The following is a 22302-nucleotide window of genomic DNA, read 5'->3' on the forward strand; positions in this document are numbered from 1 at the left end:
GTAGTTGCAAGCCTCCCAAAGTGCCAGCCAGGAGCTGTGTATGATACCACGCTGTGTGTCTAAACGGCGCAACAATTTCCACCACCTCACTCGCTGTGCATTGCGTTTCTATAAATAGCTGCCATTTAGCAAACAGCTTTTTGGTTCCCGTTTTCTTTCCTTTTTTCTACCTCCACTCGTTCAAGGGCTAACAACTGTTTCAAGTGGGACACGATCACATCGATATCCGGTGTATCAGCTTCCAGCCATTTGCATAGAAGGCATCTCAAAGCCACCAACAAAACTGTGTGCACCAGGGGGGGAGGGGATCTGGTTCCTCCAGCCACCTCTACCTCTGGCGGTCTTGCCTGATGGAACAGCAGCGTTTGGGGCGTCATTGGAAGGTTTACTTTCCAATAATCTGAAATATAGTTATGTATCATTATCCAGTACCGTTTAGTATGAGCACAACCCCATACTCCGTGCCACAAATTCGTCAGGGGGGTATTGCATTTGGGACAACTCGTGATGCGATCGGGGAAGGACTGTGAAGGCAGAATATTGAAGCCATATATAGCTGTATGCATTAATTTGAAATAGGTTTCCCTCCAGCTCTCATTAATGACCACCTTCCGTACCGTCTCCCATCCCCCCAATATGGTCTCTCCTATTGCCGGATCATGTGTCCACCGTTCCCAGACTTTGAACATTACCCGTTGTTGCGGGCGAGCAAAATATCCCCCGAGTGCTCTATACAACCGCGCGATAGTCGCCCGAAGAGCCACTGGGCCAATGACCTCATCTAACATATGGGTGGTGGCCTCCTTATTTAAATCTCTGAGCCTAGAGGTACAGAATGATCGCACCTGGAGGACTTGTAGGAAATTAGCGCTGTCCTCTGAGGTATTGAATTTAGCCCTGATTTCCGATCCGGTTAACCATCTCCTTTCCTCTGTATGCATCAGGTCCCCTGCATTGCTAATACCTGCATTCTCCTAAGAGGTAAATCTGTCTCTACTGTCTACTCCCGGTAAAAATTCCGGGTGCCCACACAACGGCATGTGCTTGGATAGCAGGTAAGGCGAGTCAAAAACTTTCCACACGACAATGCAACAAGGCCTTTAAGCTCCAGGGCGAGGCATACTCCCCCTCTAGCTCGAGGTTAGAATAATGACTCGTTTCATGAAGCCAGTCCACTACATGTCGAAAGAGGCACACCACGTTGTAGCCCCTAATATTGGGAAATTTCAGCCCCCCCTCCTGCTTGTCCCTCATGAGCTTAGTGAGTGCAATGCGAGGCCTCTTTCCCGCCCATATGAATTTAGTAAATGCCGAATTCAGCTTGGATACGTCCCCATGTTTCAGTAAGAGTGGGAGTGTTTGAAAGGGGTATAGCAATCTGGGGAAACTGACCATCTTAATCAGGTGGCACCTCCCCAGAAGGGATATCGGTAACTGGCCCCATCTGTTAAGTTCCGCCTGCATTTTTTAAAACAGTGGTGGGTAATTTAAGCCATACAAGGTTTCAGGTGCCTTCCCTATCTTAATTCCCAGATAAGTGATACATTGTTTCACCGGGGATATCCCACATCCCAAGGATTGCCAAAAGATCCCAGGTAATGGTTTGCCCAACTCCAGCAGTTCGCTTTTAGCTACATTTACTTTGTATCCCGAGCATTGCCCAAAGTCCTGCAAAAAGCGAAAGACCGGCATTAAGTGTTCTTGAGGATTTGACATAAACAGAATAACATCATCAGCGAACAAGGCCAGCTTGACCGCCAAAGACCCCACCTGGATACCTTCGAACACTGCCGACTCTTCCAGAAATCTAGCCATTGGTTCGAGTGCTAGATTAAATAAAAGTGGCGACAAGGGACATCCCTGCCTGGTCCCTTTATACAGCTGGAAGGGAGCCGACAGAAATCCTGAAGAATAGACCCGAGCTTGGGGATTAGTATAGACCCCTTCAGAAAGTTCCGAAAGGCTCCCTGGACATTCATCTTGTCTAACACCATCCCCAGCCATTCCCACTGTATGTTATCAAACGCTTTCTCTGCGTCTAGCGCTAAGAGTGCCGGCCGGGTACCTGGCCGGGGGTCGTGTCGGACTGTTTCTAATACTTTTAACACCTTACACAGATTAGTCACTGCTGCCCTGCCCCTTACAAAGCCCACTTGAGATTTTCCCACCAATATCGGTAGATACACTGCTAAACGATTGGCTAATATTTTTGTAAGTATTTTCTGGTCTTGGTCTATCAATGATATTGGTCGATAGGACCCCGGATCCAGAGGGTCCTTCCCCTTTTTGGGCAGCACCTTTATGTGTGCGATTTTGGCTTCCCCTGGTAGCGTACCGGTCTGTAATAAAATGTTATAGTATTCCACCAAGATAGGGCTGATTTCTTCTCTGAGGGACTTATAAAATTCACCCGTGAACCCATCCGGCCCAGGGGCCTTCCCGTTAGATAAGGTCCTGATGGTATCCGCTATCTCTGCCTCCGTGATTTCTGCACTCAGAAGCTCGTTCTGCTCCTGCGTGAGTCCAGGCAGCTTTACCTTCTCCAAAAATTCCTTTCCTTTTTGGGTGTCTACTGGCGTGTCTGAGTACAGGGCCTGATAATATGTGCTCAGTATAGTGTTTATGGTTTTTGGATCCACTGTGGGAAACCCTTTGGCGTCTTTAAGGGTTAAGATGTGTGACGGTGTATACCTCCCCTTCGCCAATCGTGCTAGTAATTTGCCCGCCTTATTCCCGAAACGCATAAGGTCCGCATCAAATTGAGACCGATAAATACTTTCTCTTTTGTCTAGCCATTGATCATACTGTCGCTTGGCTTCCCTCCAAGCCTCCCCCAGAGATGCTGATGGAGATTGTAAAAACGCCGTGTATGCGCATCTTAATCGGTCGCTCGCCGTCTTATACCCTTCGGTGGTTTTACGTTTAAGATTGGCCAAAAATTTTATGATTTTCCCGCGAATTACCGCTTTAGCTGTCCGCCAGTATAACGACGGGTCTGTACGGTGTGATGCATTATCCCCGTCAAATTCCGTCCACCAGCCCTTTAGCTTTTGTACAAAGCCCTCATCCGCCACCAGAAAGGAGGGGAACCGCCAAATAAAATCCAGTCCCTTAGCTACCGTATCTGCCAAAGTAATTGTGATTGGGGAGTGGTCAGAGATGACCATATCTTCTATTGCCGCGTCACGTAGCCGGCGGGAGAGAGCGTCGTTCACAAGTAAGTAATCTATGCGCGACCACGACTGATGTACGTGAGAAAAGTGTGTGTACTCCCTCGCGTCGGGGTGTAAACTCCTCCAAGCATCTGTGAGGGCCGCGTGTCTCAAAAAATCTGACAAGATCCTATCCCTCTGTCTCTGCAAAATGGACCCTACACTTCTATCTTCCCTAGTGGACCTTGCGGTATTAAGATCTCCCCCTAGCACTAACAGCTTAGTGCGATCCTGCTGGAGTTGGGTTTCCAATTTACCAAAGAATTCTGCATTGGCCGCATTAGGCCCATAAACATTATGGATGTTAATGGTGTCCCCTGCATGCTCCATTACTAGATGTATCCAACGACCCTCATTATCACACTCCTGGGACACCACCGTAGACGCAAAATTTTTGTGCACCAATATTATCACTCCCGCCTTACCGTCTCTTGCGGCCGAGCCATAAACCTGACCCACCCAGAACTTTTGTAGATATTTAAATTCAGATTCGGTCAGATGGGTTTCCTGTAACAGGGCTACATCCGGACGTAATCTCTTCATATGTCTTAAAGAGTTTGGTTAGTTTCTGTGGGGATCTAAGCCCCTTAACGTTCCATGAGACTATTTTCATGTTATTGGGCTATGTCTAAGGTGAGCTAAGGTGTCCAAGAGTCGTGACCGAGTCGGGGTGTCAGAGCCATCTTTCCCTAAGTGCCATGCATGAACATTTAAAACTTCGCCAGACCCCGGCCTAGAAAACAAAACTAAAATCCAACTCAAAGCCTTCAGACTTTGTTCATAAAACCTTGAAAACACGCCTGTGACAAGGGCAGTCATCTTCCTCGTGCACATTGACGTCAGAGACTTCACTTTTTTCTGTTGTGCACCAACACGTACCTCCCTCCCACCCCCTCCCATACCTGCATAGCAGCAATTTCCAACCGACCTAGCCATGCCGGCCCCTCCTTGCCCAGCACTCTCTAACCACCAATACCCGATCCTATAGCAACGGGTCAACCCCCAATTTCCGCTCCATTCGCCATATATCATTCAGAGCTGATCACTGTGCCACTTCAAGGTTTCCCCAGCAACCCTCCATTTGTCCCTACCAAGACTTTTCCTCGTTTTTAACTCCATTAGTCCTAGCCCCACTCATCATAGAGACCCTCCTCGTAACGATGCCCGCTCGAAGAGCCCCACCTACTAACGAGCATGGACTGCATAACCTTGAAAACCAGCTCAAGCTCAAACTCAAGCCCCTAACAGTGTAACTACGTTATTACATCAGCAATATTATATATTATAACGGCATTATAACGGCATTATAACAGTAAGGTAATATATCAGAATGCATACAGTTTGGCATGAAAAACATTTGGCCCCATGCTGAAATATTGTATTGATAAACAAACTATCGTGTGCAACCATCAAGCCATATCATTCTCTGCTAATATCTGTAATTACTGTAAACTTATCTGCTTAAGATCAGAGCCTGCAATTGGTCTACCGCGTCCTCAGGACCCTCGCCTAACGTATGAGGGGATCAAACGAAAAAAACATTAGTCCTCAATCTTCCTTCTTCAATCCGAGGACGCGGACGTGGAATGATCACGCGGATGTCTCTGCGGCCTCGGAGACGCACCTCTGTTCCTGGCTCTTCCTCCACGTTCTCTGCCAGGTGTGGGCAATAAAGCTTCAGCCCAAGTCCGCTCCATATCCGAACGACTCCCTCCGACTTCTCTTGACTTGTGGCGTGGGCTGTGGTCTGGAGCGCGTCGCGCCTCGTGGCGGGGGCAGCTTCCACATAGCTCTGCCAGGGCCTCCTCCGCTTCCTTTGCTGTGGCGAACATCTTGGCCCGCCCGTTTGCCTGGAACACTCGCAAAATAGCCGGATACTGTAGGTTAAAGCGCACCTTCGCTTGAAACAGCTCCGTACAGATCTTGCTGAAGGTTCGCCTACGTTTCGCTACCTCCGTAGAATAATCCTCAAAAAGTAGCACTTTCATGCCCATTATCTCCAAGGGCCGGGATCTGCTTCGATATGCCTTCATCATTGCCACCTTGTCATTATAATCCAGCAGCTTAAAGATGACTTGTCTGGGGCGAAACGAACTGCTGCTGTTGTCTGCTGATGAGAGATTTCTTGGGTCCTGTCCCACCCTGTGTGCCCTCTCCACCCAGCATGGACGTGGGAGACCCAATGCTGCCGGCAGAGATCTCTCGCATATACGTTGCAGCTCAGAAGGGACCACCGTTTCCTTCAGGCCCACTATTCGCAGGTTACTCCTCCTGGATCGGTTTTCCAGGTCCTCCACCTTGTCCCCCAACTGCGTAGTACTGGATAGCACCGTTTTAAGCTTGGACTGTAGGCGCTCATTCTCATTCTCCAGCAGTGATACACGTTGCTCCAATTCGTTAGTCCTGGAGGTTACTTGTGCCAGATCCGCATGCATGCGGTTGAGCGACTCTTGAACCGTTTTTTCCAGTGCTTTTTGCAGGTCGGGGGCTATGCGTTTAGCCACTTCATGGGCTAATGCTATATAGTCCACAGGTCCTTGGTTAGAAGCAATTATGGGCTCTGTTGGGCTTGGAATCAGTGACTGGGACTGAGGCAGTAGCTGTTCCTCCTCCTGTGAATACAGCAGGGGAGCAGTGGCGGGAAACACCGCCATCTTACCTCCCCTGTTTACTCCTGCGTCTAGTTCATCCATGGCTGGCTTATGTGCGCTCCTGAGGAGGTATCGGTCCATGCATGCACCCCCGGGTTCTTTCCTGTGTGCAGGGCCGGTGTCTGTCAGCCGGTTGTCGCCACCGAAGTGGCTTTTGCAGATAAGCAGGTTAGTTGGGAGCGGGAGCTCAGTCACTCGCGTCCTGCATCGCCAGCGCCGGAACCGGAAGTCTTCAGGGGTCATTATTTTAATAATAATCATTATTTTTTTTGGTAATTGCATGTTGTGTGGTCCCTTGTGTAAGAAAATTTATCGCAAAGACTGTTGACCAGGCGGTTCCCGATGTTGCTTTAACCTGTATAGAGGAAAAAGATCTCTACACCGACACAGAATCCGCTAGTCCCCTTAAAACAGTTGTGTATTATCAGAACAATTAATCCAAAGGTAGGAAAAGTTAGGATCATTCAGTAACCAGCATAGTCCAGGTACAAAGGGGGGTTACTCATAAGGAGTAGCTCATCTCAAACTGGTGAAGAAATCCAAAACCCCTTCCCACCTGGTTCGAATGATCAGTAGGTTGCTAGACTAACTCAGGGGCAGCAAAGGATGATAATGATAATAATTTTTAGGGGGGACTGTGAAGGATCACCACTATGTATATTTGTGTGCTTGCAAAAATCATTATTATCCTTACATAAAGCTTCTCAGTATATCATATTCTGCTATAATGCTATGTAGTATGACAAGATGGCACAAGATGGCGCCGGAGCATGAGACAACGCCCTGGAATGTGAACAAAGCAACATGGGAGTTTTTAACCCACAAACTTCTACAAACTTACTGAACAAATAAGAAAAGGGCATGTTTGAACAAGAACCAATTAGCACCTTGGAGGCGTCCCATGATCATATACTGATAATTGACGCCATTTTTGCTATATAAGTTTTGCATTGTTTTAAATAAAGTTGTTGTGCTCCTATACTCATCGAGTGAGGATATTCTACCTGAGCTCTGCTACTGGTGTAATTCTTCACGCGCTACTCGGTGAAAACCAGGCTGACTAACTGAGGACGAGACTCCACAAAATTATTTTAAAGATGGGGCTCTAGGACCGCTCTGTCTCACTGATCGTAACGATCTTAGTGCCATATAAATGTTGTTATGTTTACATGGCAGGATGTGTGTTATTTGTACATTTCATTCTGGCTATTATGTATACCTTGTTATTTAATATTGTGCACTTTTTTTGCTACTTTAAAGGTAAATTATATTATGTATGCTCATGTGTGAGCAGAGTATATAATGAGCAAAAAAGAAAGTGACGCCAGGGCCTTGAAAAAGCGTGTGTCAATGCGAAACATCAAACAGACCAAGATCTTGTAATACATTATTTTTTTTTACCGTAATCCTTGAGTGCCTCGTGTTTTTCTACTTTCTTCACTTCAAAGTTTAACGTGCTGTACTTGTCGCTGAGCAACCCATGGACAATTACAAAGCCGGCTCCATATATGACTACACGCCAATAGTAATCTCCGTGCATGTGTATCACTGTGTCTGAATTGGGCAGTGCCAGCCCCTTCTCTTCCTTCTCCTTTTGAAATCTTCAAACACTTTTTTAAACGTGGATAGGAAAGCCTGTAGTTTAGACATAATAGGGTCCTTCGGTTCTCATAAAGCTGATGCCCAGGACAAATGTTCTCCAGAAAGCAAGGTCAAGATGCACAATAACGTCAAAATGGATAGTGCACTGGTTCAAAAAGCCTTTGCAGGACTTGGAGTCGCCATCATAATGGGAAAGAATTGGTAGATGTAAACCAGTGCTGCAGGCAGCTGCAAGAGGTGGCGGCATTTGAACCGCAGGTGAGGCAGAAGGTACAGCTGGAGTTGAAAATTCATTCAGTTAAGAAGAGATTTTGCAACAACTTAAACAATTGATGCTGCCGGACACGTTGTCTGGAAAGTTCCTGGGTCAGGTTGTAAACCTTAGGCAGGGGTACGTCAGCGGGGTACATGAGCTGAGCAAACTGTCACAGGGCCAGCAGAACCATCTGTGTTGCCAATGGATTTGGAGTGGGGCTAATACAGGACGTTTAAGGTAGAGGTGTGTATGCAGCGGGTGGGGGAGCAGGTGGACATAGCCAAAGCAGTAGGTCCGGACACATAAAAAAACGTGTCTTTGCTTTAAAATTATATCAAAACCGTGTATTGAACTATGATATCCGAGTCCCAGCACTTGTTTAAACTCTGGACACAATACATACGTCCTTGGATTAAAAATGTATTGACTGCCAGAATATAATAATTACATTCTTGGTGGTCAAAGTTTTTAAAAAGTGATCCATTATGGATTGACACTTTTTTTTCCTATCAAATGCCCTTCTGTGCCCAATTACGTCAATTGTTGGCTCTACAGCTTGGATGATTACCAGCATACAGGTTGTGGAGTCAAGTAAGTTCGCACCAAGCACCTATATCACACACACACACACACACACACACACACACACACACACACACACACGCACGCACGCACACACACACTCACACACACACACACACTCTGTAATGAAGTTTATACATATTAATTTATCTCCATCTGTAACCGATCATAATTGTAAATCTCTATGACGTATTTTCACTAGTGAAACCTATTACACGCTACAGTCATAGTGATAACATGATAACAATTATCACTTGATAATTCACATAGAATGATATGTAGGTAGGCAGAATGTTGATTCTGCTCTGTTGATTTTATTGAGATACAGTATGTGCATGAAGACTTCAGCATATATGACTTGTATGACTTTTACACATCTTGAACTTTTATTTTTAGTAGGATTTTGCAGGACTAAGACTCTGCGAGGGTCAGACTTTTAGCCACATAAATGAATACATTTATATGATATAATTTATTTTATAGCTCAGCTTATATTTCATCAAAAGTGTGACAATTGTACTTTCTACCAGAGGTGGATAATTTAAAGTCCACAAACTCCGGCCAGTGAAAAGGTTGAATGGAACAAATTGAAAACAATAGCTATAAGGCTCTGTCTACACTGGGGTCATGGTTTCTGTTAGGAGATATGATTAACATGACAGATTCTTTATCAAAACCTGATTATCAAAACAGATCCTTTTTCAAAACCCCATCCATATGTTGTGGAAAATTCTGTGCAGAAATATAAGTATACTGTGAACTTTCTAATTCAGAACATGCTCCTTTAACCCCTTAGTGACCAGCCCATTTTAGGTCCTAATGACCAAGCTATTTTATTAGTTTTTCTATAGTGGCATTCAAAGAGCTATAACTTTTTAATTTTTTCGTCTACATAGCTGTATGAGGACTTGTTTTTTGCGGGATTAGTTGTACTTTTTGATAGCACCATTTTTGGGTACATATAATTTTTTTATTAACTTTTATTAACTTTTTTTGGGGGGATTATAAAAAAAACCTGAAATTCCGCCATTGTTCTATGCGTTTTTAAATTTACGCCGTTCACTGTGCGACGTAAATAACATGTTACCTTTATTCTATGGGTCGGTACGATTACGGCGATACCCCATATGTAGAGGTTTCTTATGTTTTACGACTTTTGCACAATAAAAACACTTTTGAACTAAAATTATTTGTTTTTGGGGGGCGTGGCTTGGGCGCTGCAGTGAACGGTCGCAACTCTGGTGAGCTCCGCCAACAGAGGACCTAATTTGCTCCATCTGCTGAACTAAAGTGCCTGTAACTACCTCTTCTCCTCTCCCTACTGCTGCGGAGACGACTGGGCACTTGTGGAGTTGTTTTTGGGCGATTCCGCCGAAATAACGGAGGAGCAAGCTAGTGAGGCCTGGCCTCCCGGTCGACCGGGGCCTCGATTTCCGGCGAGACGATCGGCGGGAAGGAGCGGAGAGAATAGAAGTGGAGGAGTAGCAGATACATATTGCTCTGAATGAGCTGATACTCCCTCACTACCGCCGCAGCGCCGTCCAGGCATTTGAGGATCCATCTTCGGTGATCTGGTTGCGACTCCAGGGAGAGGATCAAGTTGAGGCCTTGCCTCGTGTCAATCCGGGGCCTAGATTTCGGGCGAGACAGCCGGTGGGACGGATCGAAGAGACCAGAGGAACAGTAGCAGGTACACACTAAGCAGTTACAGCTGCCTGGGGGACACAAGTGCCGTGCTGCTATAGAGACCCACATTACGACTACAGATCTGATTCCCAGGGGCAGTTTGATCCTTACTGTGAGGTCTGAGGAGACTAGGCCCAGGCTGGAATCCTGCAGACCAGCGCCCAAGGACTTCAGAGAAAGTGCCACTTATACCCCCAAGCTTCACTTCACTTCATATCATCACTTTACTTAAGAGAGCACTGCTCTAATTTTTTCACCGCTGGGAATTTACCTAGTGAACAAGCTTTATTACTGATCTGACATACAGTGTAGTCACTTGGACTCCCACGACAAATTTTTTTTTTTGCTAGGCGACCCCCTCCTCCTCCCTCCACCATTGCTAGGGAGGCAGTTGGGAAGCTGTAAGCGCTGTTCTTAATGAGCTACATGTAACTACCATTGAAGAGACACGCACTCTATTTTTTCTTTAGTACCACAAAACTAATACAAGATGGTGAAAACGGGCAAAGAAAAGCTCAAAGATGCTGCTCACCACACGCCTAAAAAGCATAAAAATCAACATGAAGTAGATCGTTTCTTTAACAAAAAGCACGCGGCTTCCTCTTTAACTGGGAGTCACCTATCCACACAAGAAGAGGATACTGAAATGTCACAGGATGGGGATTCGGATAGAGAGAGTACTACAGCTCAGACTACTACATGTGATGAATCGGATGCATGCCATATTTCTAGAGCTTTTCTCAAAAAATGTTTAGCTCAAGCCTTATCTCCAGTGCTGAAAGAACTCTCTGATATCAAAACAGATGTAAAACACATCGGCCACAGAGTAGAGGAACTGGAAAATGCTCATACTGCTTTATTGTCCCACAGTGCAGTGACGCAACAGACGGTTATCTCCCAACAGGAACATCTAAACTCTGCATTTCTTCAGCTTGAAGATCAGGAGAACCGCAACAGGAGGAAGAATATTAGGCTAAGGGGTATGCCGGAAAGTGTAGCTCCAGAGGCTTTGAGAGCAGCAGCCGCTTCAATTTTCGCAGATCTACTGGGGGCGGATCGAGCCTCCCAAGTGGTTATCGAGCGTATTCACAGAGCACTTAGGCCCAAGCCTGCCCCGGGAGAGCCTCCGAGAGATGTGGTTTGCGGGCTTTTGAGTTTTGTCGACACAGCTGCTCTTTTACAGAGGGCCAGGGACTCTCAAGGAATCTACTACGACAACTCCAAAATTCTGTTCTTTCAAGATGTAGCGGCAAGCACTCTAAACAAAAGGCGAATACTGAAACCGCTTACTGATATTTTGAGAGATCGTCACATTCCCTACAGATGGTTGTATCCCTTCGGACTTTCTGTGATGGATAATGGTAAACCCATAGTGATAAAGCAACCGGAAGATCTACACAAAATCTGGACTGTGCTTCGGGTCACCCCGCTGGACATACCATCGTGGCTGCCGGTTCATTTACCTGTTGCATTCCCGGAATTACCGCCTCTAGAGAAGTGGAACCTACAAACCAAGGTGAAGTCCCCGAGGAGGACTCCCACCTGAACCGCAGAATTTTCGGGACTTGAAATTCAGGACATTGGCTTTGTAGAGGTATCAGCCAAGATTGGGCCTTCTCCCTTTCGCAGTAGAGGAATCGTCGTGGTGTAATCGGTGGCTTACAACAAGCCTCTTGTGTATCCTTTCAGAGTTCTGTTAAAAGTGGTACTATCTGATATGTGTAGCTATTAACAAAGAGTGCGTCTCTTTCTTTTCTATTGGTTCTTTTTTATGTTCCTGTCTTCTTTCAAATTGAAATGGTTAAACCCATTTTGTATTGTGTATCTGTATACGGTATTATGCTTAATCGTATCCAGAACTATTTTCATTCCCATGGGATCAGGGACCTGTTTGATCCCAGACCTTTCTACTTGGTTCTTATGTAGAAAAGATTACAACATTTGTAATGTTTTGTTTATTCATACAACTTGTGTTAAGTTTGGAGTTAAGGTGACACATGGTGGGCTCTTATACATTTTCGTCCCTCCATTAGACGTAAGTACATATGGCTGAGGTTAATATTGTCTCATTAAATGCAAGAGGGCTTAATACCCCTCAAAAACGCAGCCAAGTATTTGCTATAACCAAGAAAGCACGATCAGACATACTGTTTCTGCAAGAAACCCATTTCCGACACACACACACTCCCTCTCTCACTCACACCTCATTCTCACAGTGGTTCCATAGCACGCACTCCTCAGCATCACGGGGAGTTAGCATTGCTATTAGTAGATCTGTTCCATTTACCTTATTGGCTCAGCAAATCGACCCAGCTGCTAGATATGTTTTCATTAAAGGTACCATAGGGAATACTATGATTACTTTAGCAAATATTTATGCCCCTAATAGAAATCAAGCTAAGTGGTTAGCCAGCACGTTAAATAAGATACAAACTTTTAAGGAAGGAATCCTGGTCCTGGGAGGGGATTTCAACTGTGTGTTGGATTATAAGTTGGATACTACCTCTAAATCTTCGGCTATACCCACCAATGCACTTAGGACAATGAAGAGGGCATTAGCGGACCTCTCGCTAGTCGATGCTTGGAAAGCAACACATCCTGACACGAAAGATTTCACATACTACTCCACAGTACATAGAACTTACCACAGATTAGACCGCATGTATATCTCTGATAGGCACCTTGGTGAAGTTACTGCATTAGATATAGGGTCCATATTAATATCCGACCACGCACTAGTCTCTATGTCCTTATCCATTTCGTCCCTTCCCAGGAAAACTCTGAATTGGTCATTAAATGAAACGTTACTGGGCTCGCCAGAGGATATCTTGAGAATAGAAAGTAAACTCCAGGAGTATTTTCACTTTAATGACATTCCGGGGACCCCTGTATCGATCGTATGGGAGGCTCACAAAGCCTGTATTAGAGGCGAGTTTATTGCACTAGGCTCTAGAATTAAAAAAGCTAGAGAGGCCACAGTAAACTCCCTGTTGAACAGAATTTCAGCCTTAGAAACACTTAGAAAACAATCGGCCATACAGAAATCTCAATCTGAACTCGTGAAACTGAAAAATGATCTCAGGGATCTCCTTAATGTCAAAGCAGCCAAAGCTCTCCAGCGATGTAAATTTAAATATTATGCTCACGGAGATAAAGGGTCTAAAATTATGTCAGGACTTCTTAAAAAACAAAACGAGAAATCCTATATTACCAAACTGAAAACAGAAAAAGGAGGGGTAGTCCAGTCCACTGAAGAGATTGCGGCTGAGTTTCACAAATTTTACTCCTCTCTCTATAACCTGGAGACGGGTGGGCCAACATCACATATAGGAGATCGTGCTGCCACTATTGCTTCTTTCCTTAATTCAATCTCCTTACCTAAAATTGGGGAGGGTGATTTGGAAAGGTTGATAGCCCCTTTTACAGAACAAGAAGTTAGAGAAGTGCTAGCCTCTATACCTAGTGGTAAGAGTCCTGGACCCGATGGATTCCCAATATTTTATTATAAAACATTTGCTGCAACCTTGTTGCCACATTTTGTGAAGCTGAGCAATTCTTTGCTGGAGGGGGAGGCTCTCTCCAAACGAATGCTTGATGCACATATCACAGTCATCCCAAAAGAGGGTAAGGACCCTATGATTTGTAGCAGTTACAGGCCAATCTCCCTTCTGAACACAGATGTAAAATGGTGGGCGAAGTTATTGGCACACCGCATAAATTTATTACTCCCTAAATTAATTAATCCCGAACAGACAGGATTTGTACCACAAAGAGAAGGGAGATTTAACACTACCAGGGTAATTAACGCGATCTTCTGGGCACAAAAACACAAGATCCCACTAGTCCTCCTAAGTACGGATGCAGAAAAGGCGTTCGATTGCGTGGCTTGGGACTTTATGACAGCGACTCTCATTAGATTTGGGTTTCCCCCCGCCTTTGTCAGAGCAATTCTCACGCTTTACCATCAGCCTTCCGCTAGGATCAAAATAAATGGGGCCCTCTCATCACCCTTTGATATTTATAATGGAACACGACAGGGCTGCCCGTTGTCCCCATCTCTATTTGTACTGACCATAGAACCCCTAATCCAGAAATTCATTCAGTCCCGAGAAGTTCAGGGCCTTAAGATTGGGGACGTAACACATTCAACGGCAGCATTTGCAGACGACCTCCTTCTATTTATATCAAACCCATTCCAGGCTTTTCCAGCAATCCTTGCGATTCTGGAGGAATTTGGAAAAGCTTCTAATTTTAAGATTAATTTAGGAAAATCAGTGGCCCTGAACATCACGGCGCCAAAGTCAAAAATCCAGCGTCTTAAACTGTCCACACCCTTCACATGGAACTCAACGGACATAACATACCTGGGGGTCCGCATCTCTTCAGACCCTTCTAAGTTGTTTGAGTATAACTATAAAACACTATATAAGAAAATCAGTTCGCGGTTAGCGGGCTTGAAAATCCCGTATGTCTCTTGGATGGGAAGAAAGAATATTCTCAAATGCTATATAATGCCGCAAATCCTATATGTGTTACAGACTGTTCCTATATGGCTCCCGAGATCCTTTTTTACTCAAATACATCGCTTATTCTCAAAGTTTGTATGGAACGCTGCTCGTCCTAGGCTGGCATATGCTCAAATGCGACTTAGCAGAAAACAGGGGGGATGTGGATTACCAGATGTTCAAACATATTACAGAGCCATCCACCTGGCTAGGTGGTTGTCGCTAGTGCACCCACAGCAGTTTGTGGGGCCACATACCCATGTCGAACGACACATTCTTGGGGAGGAGGGGATCATACACCTGTGGTCCTCAGTTCTGATAAGGACAGGTCAGATGAGTGACACTTTGAGGGGCACGGTGGAAGTGGGGCAGCACTTCTTCACAAAATCGATGCCAGATACAGGACCCTCTCCTCTCATGCCTCTGGGGGTCCTCCCGGCCTTTCTGAAAGCGGAGGTCACCCCGATTCATTTTCCTTGGTCCCACCTACAGCGAATTTCAATATACCCTACGTTACAAAATGCATCTGCCCTACCGAATCTAGCGGACATACTAACCCCACCAGTCCCCACTCCCATCTCGTTTATACATGAATTTGCTTTCAATAAGGTATGTAGAGAATTCTGCGATAGGTTTTCACAACCACTAAGGGATATTAATTGGTTAGAACATTATTTGATATTTCCCAATTTACCTAAAGGTCTCCTCTCTAAAATATATACTAAACTCCTTCAGTTAGCTGCTCCGGCTAAACCTGGGTACATGATAGCATGGGAAAAGGAGCTATCTGTCACCTTTACCCCTTCGGAAGTCTCCGTGGTCTTGTCCAACTCGCAGGGTTTTTCCCGTTGTGTTAAGACCCAAGAGAATTCTTTTAAGACATTGACGAGATGGTATAGAACCCCTCAGTTACTTAATAAATGGAGGCTTAATATGGATGAAATGTGTTGGAGGTGTGGAGTAGAGGTGGGGTCTATCTCACATCTATGGTACCACTGTTCAGTCCTGCAGAAATTCTGGGCTGAGGTTGGGAGACTTATTAATGTAATATGTGGGGCGAACATATGCCTTACCCCCGAATTGGTGCTGATATGGCTACCTAACATCTCGTTCAGACCATCTAAGCATTCTCTAGCAACCCACTTGCTGACAGCAGCTAAACTTCTCATCCCTATGAATTGGAACTCTAAGTCTCCGCCTACAATACCTCAATGGCTAGAAAAAACTAGACAAATCTTCAGAATGGAAGAACTTGCGGGGTGGGAGAGTGGCACACATGTGAAATTTCTAAATACGTGGAAGAATTGGGTAGATTTTACTAAGAGTCCCGTCTATAGCCATACTATGACACCCTCCCTCTTGACCTGACCTGACCTATTCTGTACAAGGGTCACTATCTCATATGCAGAAAAGGAGCTTACTAATGCATATATTTACTTTACTAAGCTCTCATGGTGGTCACCTGTTTTATGTTATTTTATTTTATTTTGTTGGTTTATTTGTGTTACTGTTCATCAGTTGTCAAAAACAAAAGAATTGCCCCTGATAGATAACGCGGGTATGCCTGAACAGATACGGCATGGATAAGGCAGACAGACCTTTAATAAAGCCATATATGGCCAGGTTCAAGAAGCTTTGAAACATGTTTACAATTGTACTTGCCATATGTTTTTATGTCTCCTTTAAGGCCTGCGTGCCGCATACTCTTATGTTATATAATCTATGCCGGGCTACATGTCAAGCTCACATGTTATAAAACTTTTCTCAAAAAAAATATATTGAAATAAAATTATTTGTTTTTGCATCGTTGCTTTCCAAGAGCCATAAAGTTTTTATTTTTCCATCAATGTAGTGATTTTTTGGGATTGTTTTCTGCTGGACGAGACATAGTTTTGATTGGTACTGTTTTGGTGTGCATGGGACTTATTGATTCAATTTTTATTATGACTTTTTTGGGGGGCAATGGAAAAAAATTGCAATTTCGCCATTGTTTTTTGCGGTTTTTTTTACGGTGTTCACCTTGCGGTTTAAATTACATATTAACTTTATTAATGGAGTCATTACGGTCGCGGCGATACCATATATGTGTACTTTTTTTTTTACACTTTTACTAAATAAAACCACTTTTTATGGAAAAAAATGGTTTTATTTCTTTTTTTACTGTACTTTTTATTAATAATCTTTATTTCACTTTGATGACTTATTTTATTAGTCCCACTAGGGGACTTTACTGTGCGATCTTCAGATCGCTGCTATAATGCTCTGGTATACTTCGTATACCAGAGCATTATTGCCTGTCAGTGTAAATCTGACAGGCAATCTGTTAGGACGTGCCTCCGGCGCGTCCTAATAAGCATATGTCCAGGGCAGACCTGGGGGCTTTCATCAAGCCCCCGGCTGCCATGACACCCCATCGGAGACCCGCGATTGCATTTGCGGGCCGCCGATGGTTGACAGAGGGAGCTCACTCCCTCTGTTAACAAAGTTAAATGGCGCGGTCGCTATTGACGGCGGCAATTAACGGGTTAAACGGCCGCGATCGAAGTTTACTTCGATCACGGGCATTGGAGCAGGAGCTCAGCTGTCATCAGACAGCTGAGCCCCGGCTCCAGCCTGCACGGGAGACCCGTGCAGGACTTAGACTAGGCTCACGTGAAAAGGCGTCAGCCTAGCCTAAGGCCCCTTAGTGACGAACGTAAAAAGGCGTATTGTTGGTCACTAAGGGGTTAAATGGGCAAAAGCCGTGGAGTTTCACTGCGTAGTACAACCTTTTCTATGCATAGGGTGAAATTGGCTGCAAATTTGTGGCAAAATCATTTCTGCCTCATCCGTACTTAGCCTGACTTTATAATTATTGTAAAATGTATTGTAAATATTTCACTTTTTAAACATTTGCATTAGACCTACCATCCTCAGTAGACTAAGCCCTTATTCACACGACAGGGTTTCCCGGCCGGGTGACGGCCGTTCATAAAATGCAAACTGGCCGGGAAAAATGGCCGATTTTATCGGCCGACACTCAGGCTTTGGCAGGATCCTGTCGTGTGAATAAGGCATAAAGGAAGCAGAGAGCCATGCTACATTTATTTTGGTATACAAGAACAAAAACTAAGATATAATAAGGCATAACCTATAGGAACAGGCCTTCCAGTACCCTCTCAATAAATAATTTTCTCTAACTATTGTATGAGATCTTGTGACAAAAAACTCTCTGATATCATCCTTTTCAACTTCACATTTTCTGAATATGATACTGTGGAATTAGGTTACAATGAATGCTGAATTTTATTCATAAATGGCTTTGTAAGAGCCTTCTTTTTGGGCAGTGAGAATGTGCTTACAGTTTACATTATTGGGAGAACTCCTAGAATTCATTGGGATGCTATGCTTGCATTTCAATGGGGGCAGAGCTGTTTTACTAGACAAAGTCCATAGAGAAGAGCAAAAACAACTCATCTTCTAGTATCACACAACCCGTAGCTGCTTTAGATTAGCTAAAAGGGAAATGTTGAAGTTTTCAAAATACAATCTGCATCTTCACAAAATCATTGACAATTCAAGAGGCAATGTAAGACCATAATTAGAATGTGTGACTTCTAGTAGGGATAGGATTACTTTTAGTAACTAGCATTTTAATGGTGTAAAGAGTCAATCCCCTTTACATGCATAGGTAATGAAAAGTAAACATAATCCTTCTCTTTTTATTACATCAATAATTTATGACAACAAAAGTGTTGACAGACCTTTTATAAAGTGCCAAAAACAAAATGTTACCTGCACAGCCCAGAGGTAGTCCAAGCGTAATTTTAAGTCCACCTGTCGAGAATGAAGTGCCAAAGCACAGGAAAACAGCAAAATGGCTAGAATAGGTTCATAACCTCGCATATAAAATGATCCCCGCCTTTAAAATAAAAAGACATAAATAGAAAACAAAGTATTGTGAAAAATGTAAATGACATAACATGCATGTGTAACATGCAGATTTAGCAGCGGTTTTGACCTGTATTTCACCCTCTACATTGCAAAGAAATCTACAGAAAAAACTTGGTTGCAGCATATTGCATGCATATTGGGAATCCATTCACTGGATAGCATCTTTAAATGTTAAACATATAATTTTTCTCTATTAACCCCTTGGTGACCAGTCTATTTTAGGCCATAATAACTAAGCAATTTTTTTCAAATTTTCCATCGTCGGATTCAAAGAGCTATAACTTTTTATTTTTCCGTCAACATAGCTGTATAAGGAATTGTTTTTTTGCAGGACAAGTTGTATTTTTTAACAGCACCATTTTGGGGTACATATAATTTATTGATTAACTTTTATTAACTTTTTAAGGCGTAATGGAAAAAACTTTTACCATTCTTTTTTGCGTCTTAAATTTACGCCTTTTACTGTGTAGTATAAATAACATAACTTTATTCAGCGGCAATACCAGATTTATATATTTTTTATGTTTTACTACTTTTACACAATAAAATCACATATTTTTTTTCAAAATTATTTGTTTTTGTGTCGCCATATTCAAAGAGTCATAACTTTTTTATTTTTCTGCTGACATAGATTTATATGGACTTATTTTTTGAAGGACGACTTGTAGTTTTTATTGGTGCAATACGACTTTTTGATCGCTTTTTATCGAATTCTTTTGAAGGCAGGATGAACAAAAAACAGCAGTTCTGGCATATGTGTAACTTTTTTTTTGTCTTTTCATAAGAAAGCATTTTGTAAGGGGAAAAAGTGGGTTTTTCATTATTTTTTTTTACTTGGGAGACCTGGGGGCCTTTCTTAGTACACTGGCTGCCATAAAAACCGTCGGCACACCCGAGATCGCATCGTGGATGTGCCGATGGGGTGAGAGAGGCAGCCCCCTTCCTCTCAAACCACTTAAATGCTGCTGTCGCTATTGATAGCCTCATCTAAAGGGTTAAACTGGCAGGATCGATGCAGATTTCGATCCCGCCTGCTAGAGCAGGTTTCCAGCTGTCTTTTGACAGCCTAATAAAACACACTCTAGCTGGCACGGGACACCCGTGCCGGGCTTATGTCACAGTGCACTGTTTTCATGGCACTTGGGCATAAGTACCTGTAACGTCCGTGGTCACACACCGTAGACTCCTATAATCCTGCAAACATCTTCCTCCCATAGATGCCAGCACGAGGCCGTCCTGTCCTGAAGTGACCACTAGGGTGCGCACTCGAGCTCATTCCTGGCCTTAATGAACCAGAACACACACCTGTTTTAGATTGACTGATTGCTCTCATGATCACCCTGGACTATAAGAAGGGCCCTGACCCTTCCTTCATTGCCTGAGCTTTGTTGTGTTAACCATGTTAGTCTTTGCAAATGGTCATTTAGTGTTTTCCAGATCCCAGTGTTCCCGTTCCTGCTCCCTGTATTCTGTGCTACCTTGTTCCTGTGCCGTGAAGAGTTGGAGTCATGTTGTGTCATATACTACGCCTGCTGTATTTCACTACGCCTGGTGTCTGCCTGCTGCCAAGATCCCATCTGAACCTGCCTTCGCTACTGTCTGTATTGCCACAGGTACCCCGCTACGGCGGTACGGCCCAGTGGGTCCACACACCCATCGGGACAGTACCCTTAACGGCCGCCGTGAAAACACGTATGGGCGGTCGTTAAGTTGTTAATCATGGGATTTGTCAACAAAACTAACAGGATTTCAAGTACAAGTATATTATGACCAGGTAGTTTTAAGGTTTCTTACCCTGATGCTTTTCTGTATCCTGTGAGTTCCAAAATTACTATGTATAAAACAGTAACAAAAAGAAGTAAAATCATTTTTGGCAATGAAGAAATGCGTAAAAAAATTGCCAACGTTAACGTGCCCACCACACATGACAAGAAAGCATAGTGAGCCGTGTCACAAGGGCGTTCCTCCATGGTTTTATTTTCTCCATTCGGAGAAATAATTGTAATGGAGCTGCTGGAATTTGCACTCCATGACCATGGCATGCATCCAACCTGAAAAAAAAAAAAAAAACATCAGTAGAGAATAACATTAATTAATCCATGTAAAATATTTTATATTTTTTATATATGTATGTACACTACCGTACACAGTTTTTTTCAAAGAAGATAACATTAAATTAATCAGAAATACACTCTATACATTGTTAATGTGCTAAATGACTATTCTAGCTGCAAACGTCAGGTTTTTAATGAAATATCTACATAGCTGTATAGAGGCCCATTTCCAGCAACTAGAACTAGAAAGGCAATGGTGACGCGTCCCTCTCTTGACATCCAGCCCGACCTCCCTGGATGACACGGCAGTCCATGTGACCGCTGCAGCATGTGATTGGCCTGTGATTGGCTGCAGCTGTCACATTGGCTGAAACGTCATCCAGGGAGGTCGGGCTGGATGCCGAAAGAGGGACGCGTCACCAGGCAACGGTGACGTGTCCCTCTCTTGACATCCAGCCCGACCTCCCTGGATGACGCAGCAGTCCATGTGACCGCTGCAGCATGTGATTGGCCTGTGATTGGCTGCAGCGGTCACATTAGCTGAAACGTCATCCAGGGAGGTCGGGCCGGATGTCGAGAGGGACGCGTCACCAAGGCAACGGCCGGAAGGCCGGACTGGAGGAAGTAGCAGGAAGTTATCGGTGAGTACGAACGTCTTTTTTTTTTTTTTTTACAGGTTGCTCTATATTGTGATCGGAATTCACTGTCCAGGGTGCTGAAAGAGTTACTGCTGATCAGTTAACTCCTTCAGCACCCTGGACAGTGACTATTTACTGACGTCGCCTAGCATCGCTGCCGTAATGCCGGGTGCACACATGTAGCCACCCGTCATTACAGGAGCTCCATACACGATTTTTATGGGCTTTCTTGAATTACAGGTTCGGTCCGAATCGAACTTTTTCAAGAAATTCGGCGAACCAGCCGAACCGAACTTTTCATAAGTTCGCTCATCTCTACCAGCAACCATCACTCCAGTGTTCTAATGGTACATTGTGTTTGCTAACTGTGTTAGAAGGCTAATGGATGATTAGAAAACACTTGAAAACCCTTGTGCAATTATGTTAGCACCGCTGTAAACAGTTTTGATGTTTAGAGGAGCTATAAAACTGACCTTCCTTTGAGCTAGTTGAGAATCTGGAGCATTATATTTGTGGGTTCGATTAAACTCTCAAAATGGCTAGAAAAAGAGAGCTTTCATGTGAAACTTGACAGTCTATTCTTGTTCTTAGAAATGAAGGCTATTCCATGTGAGAAATTGCCAAGAAACTGAAGATTTCCTACAACGGTGTGTACTACTCCCTTCAGAGGACAGCACAAACAGGCTCTAACCAGAGTAGAAAGAGAAGTGGGAGGCCCCTGAGCAACAAGACAAGTACATTAGAGTCTCTAGTTTGAGAAATAGACGCCTCACAGGTCCTCAACTGGCAGCTTCATTAAATAGTACCCGCAAAACGCCAGTGTCAACGTCTACAGTGAAGAGGTGACTCCGGGATGCTGGCCTTCAGGGCAGAGTGGCAAAGAAAAAGCCATATCTGAGACTGACTAATAAAAGGAAAAGATTAATATGGGCAAAAGCACACAGACATTGGACAGAGGAAGGTTGGAAAAAAGTGTTATGGACAGATGAATCGAAGTTTGAGGTGTTTGGATCTTACAGAAGTACATTTGTGAGACGCAGAACAACTGAAAAGATGCTGGAAGAGTGCCTAACACCATCTGTCAAGCATGGTGGAGGTAATGTGATGGTCTGGGGTTGCTTTGGTGCTTGTAAAGTGGGAGATTTGTACAAGGTAAAAGGGATTTTGAATAAGGAAGGCTATC

At 44.0% G+C, this 22302-nt stretch overlaps 1 protein-coding gene across 2 annotated transcripts in view; it reads right to left on the reverse strand.

Annotated features, from left to right (window-relative positions):
* ADCY1 (adenylate cyclase 1) overlaps window positions 1-22302 on the reverse strand; it is a 763759-nt gene that overhangs the window by 119224 nt on the left and 622233 nt on the right. For both annotated transcript variants that reach the window (XM_075827013.1, XM_075827012.1), the window contains 2 exons: window positions 20222-20478; window positions 18269-18395 (listed from right to left, as the gene is read on the reverse strand). In XM_075827013.1, coding sequence (XP_075683128.1) covers window positions 18269-18395; window positions 20222-20478 — 384 coding nt within the window. The remainder of the gene's footprint in view (window positions 1-18268; window positions 18396-20221; window positions 20479-22302) is intronic.

The sequence above is a fragment of the Rhinoderma darwinii genome, chromosome 5 (genome assembly GCF_050947455.1).
Source record: "Rhinoderma darwinii isolate aRhiDar2 chromosome 5, aRhiDar2.hap1, whole genome shotgun sequence".
Classification (NCBI taxonomy): domain Eukaryota; kingdom Metazoa; phylum Chordata; class Amphibia; order Anura; family Rhinodermatidae; genus Rhinoderma; species Rhinoderma darwinii.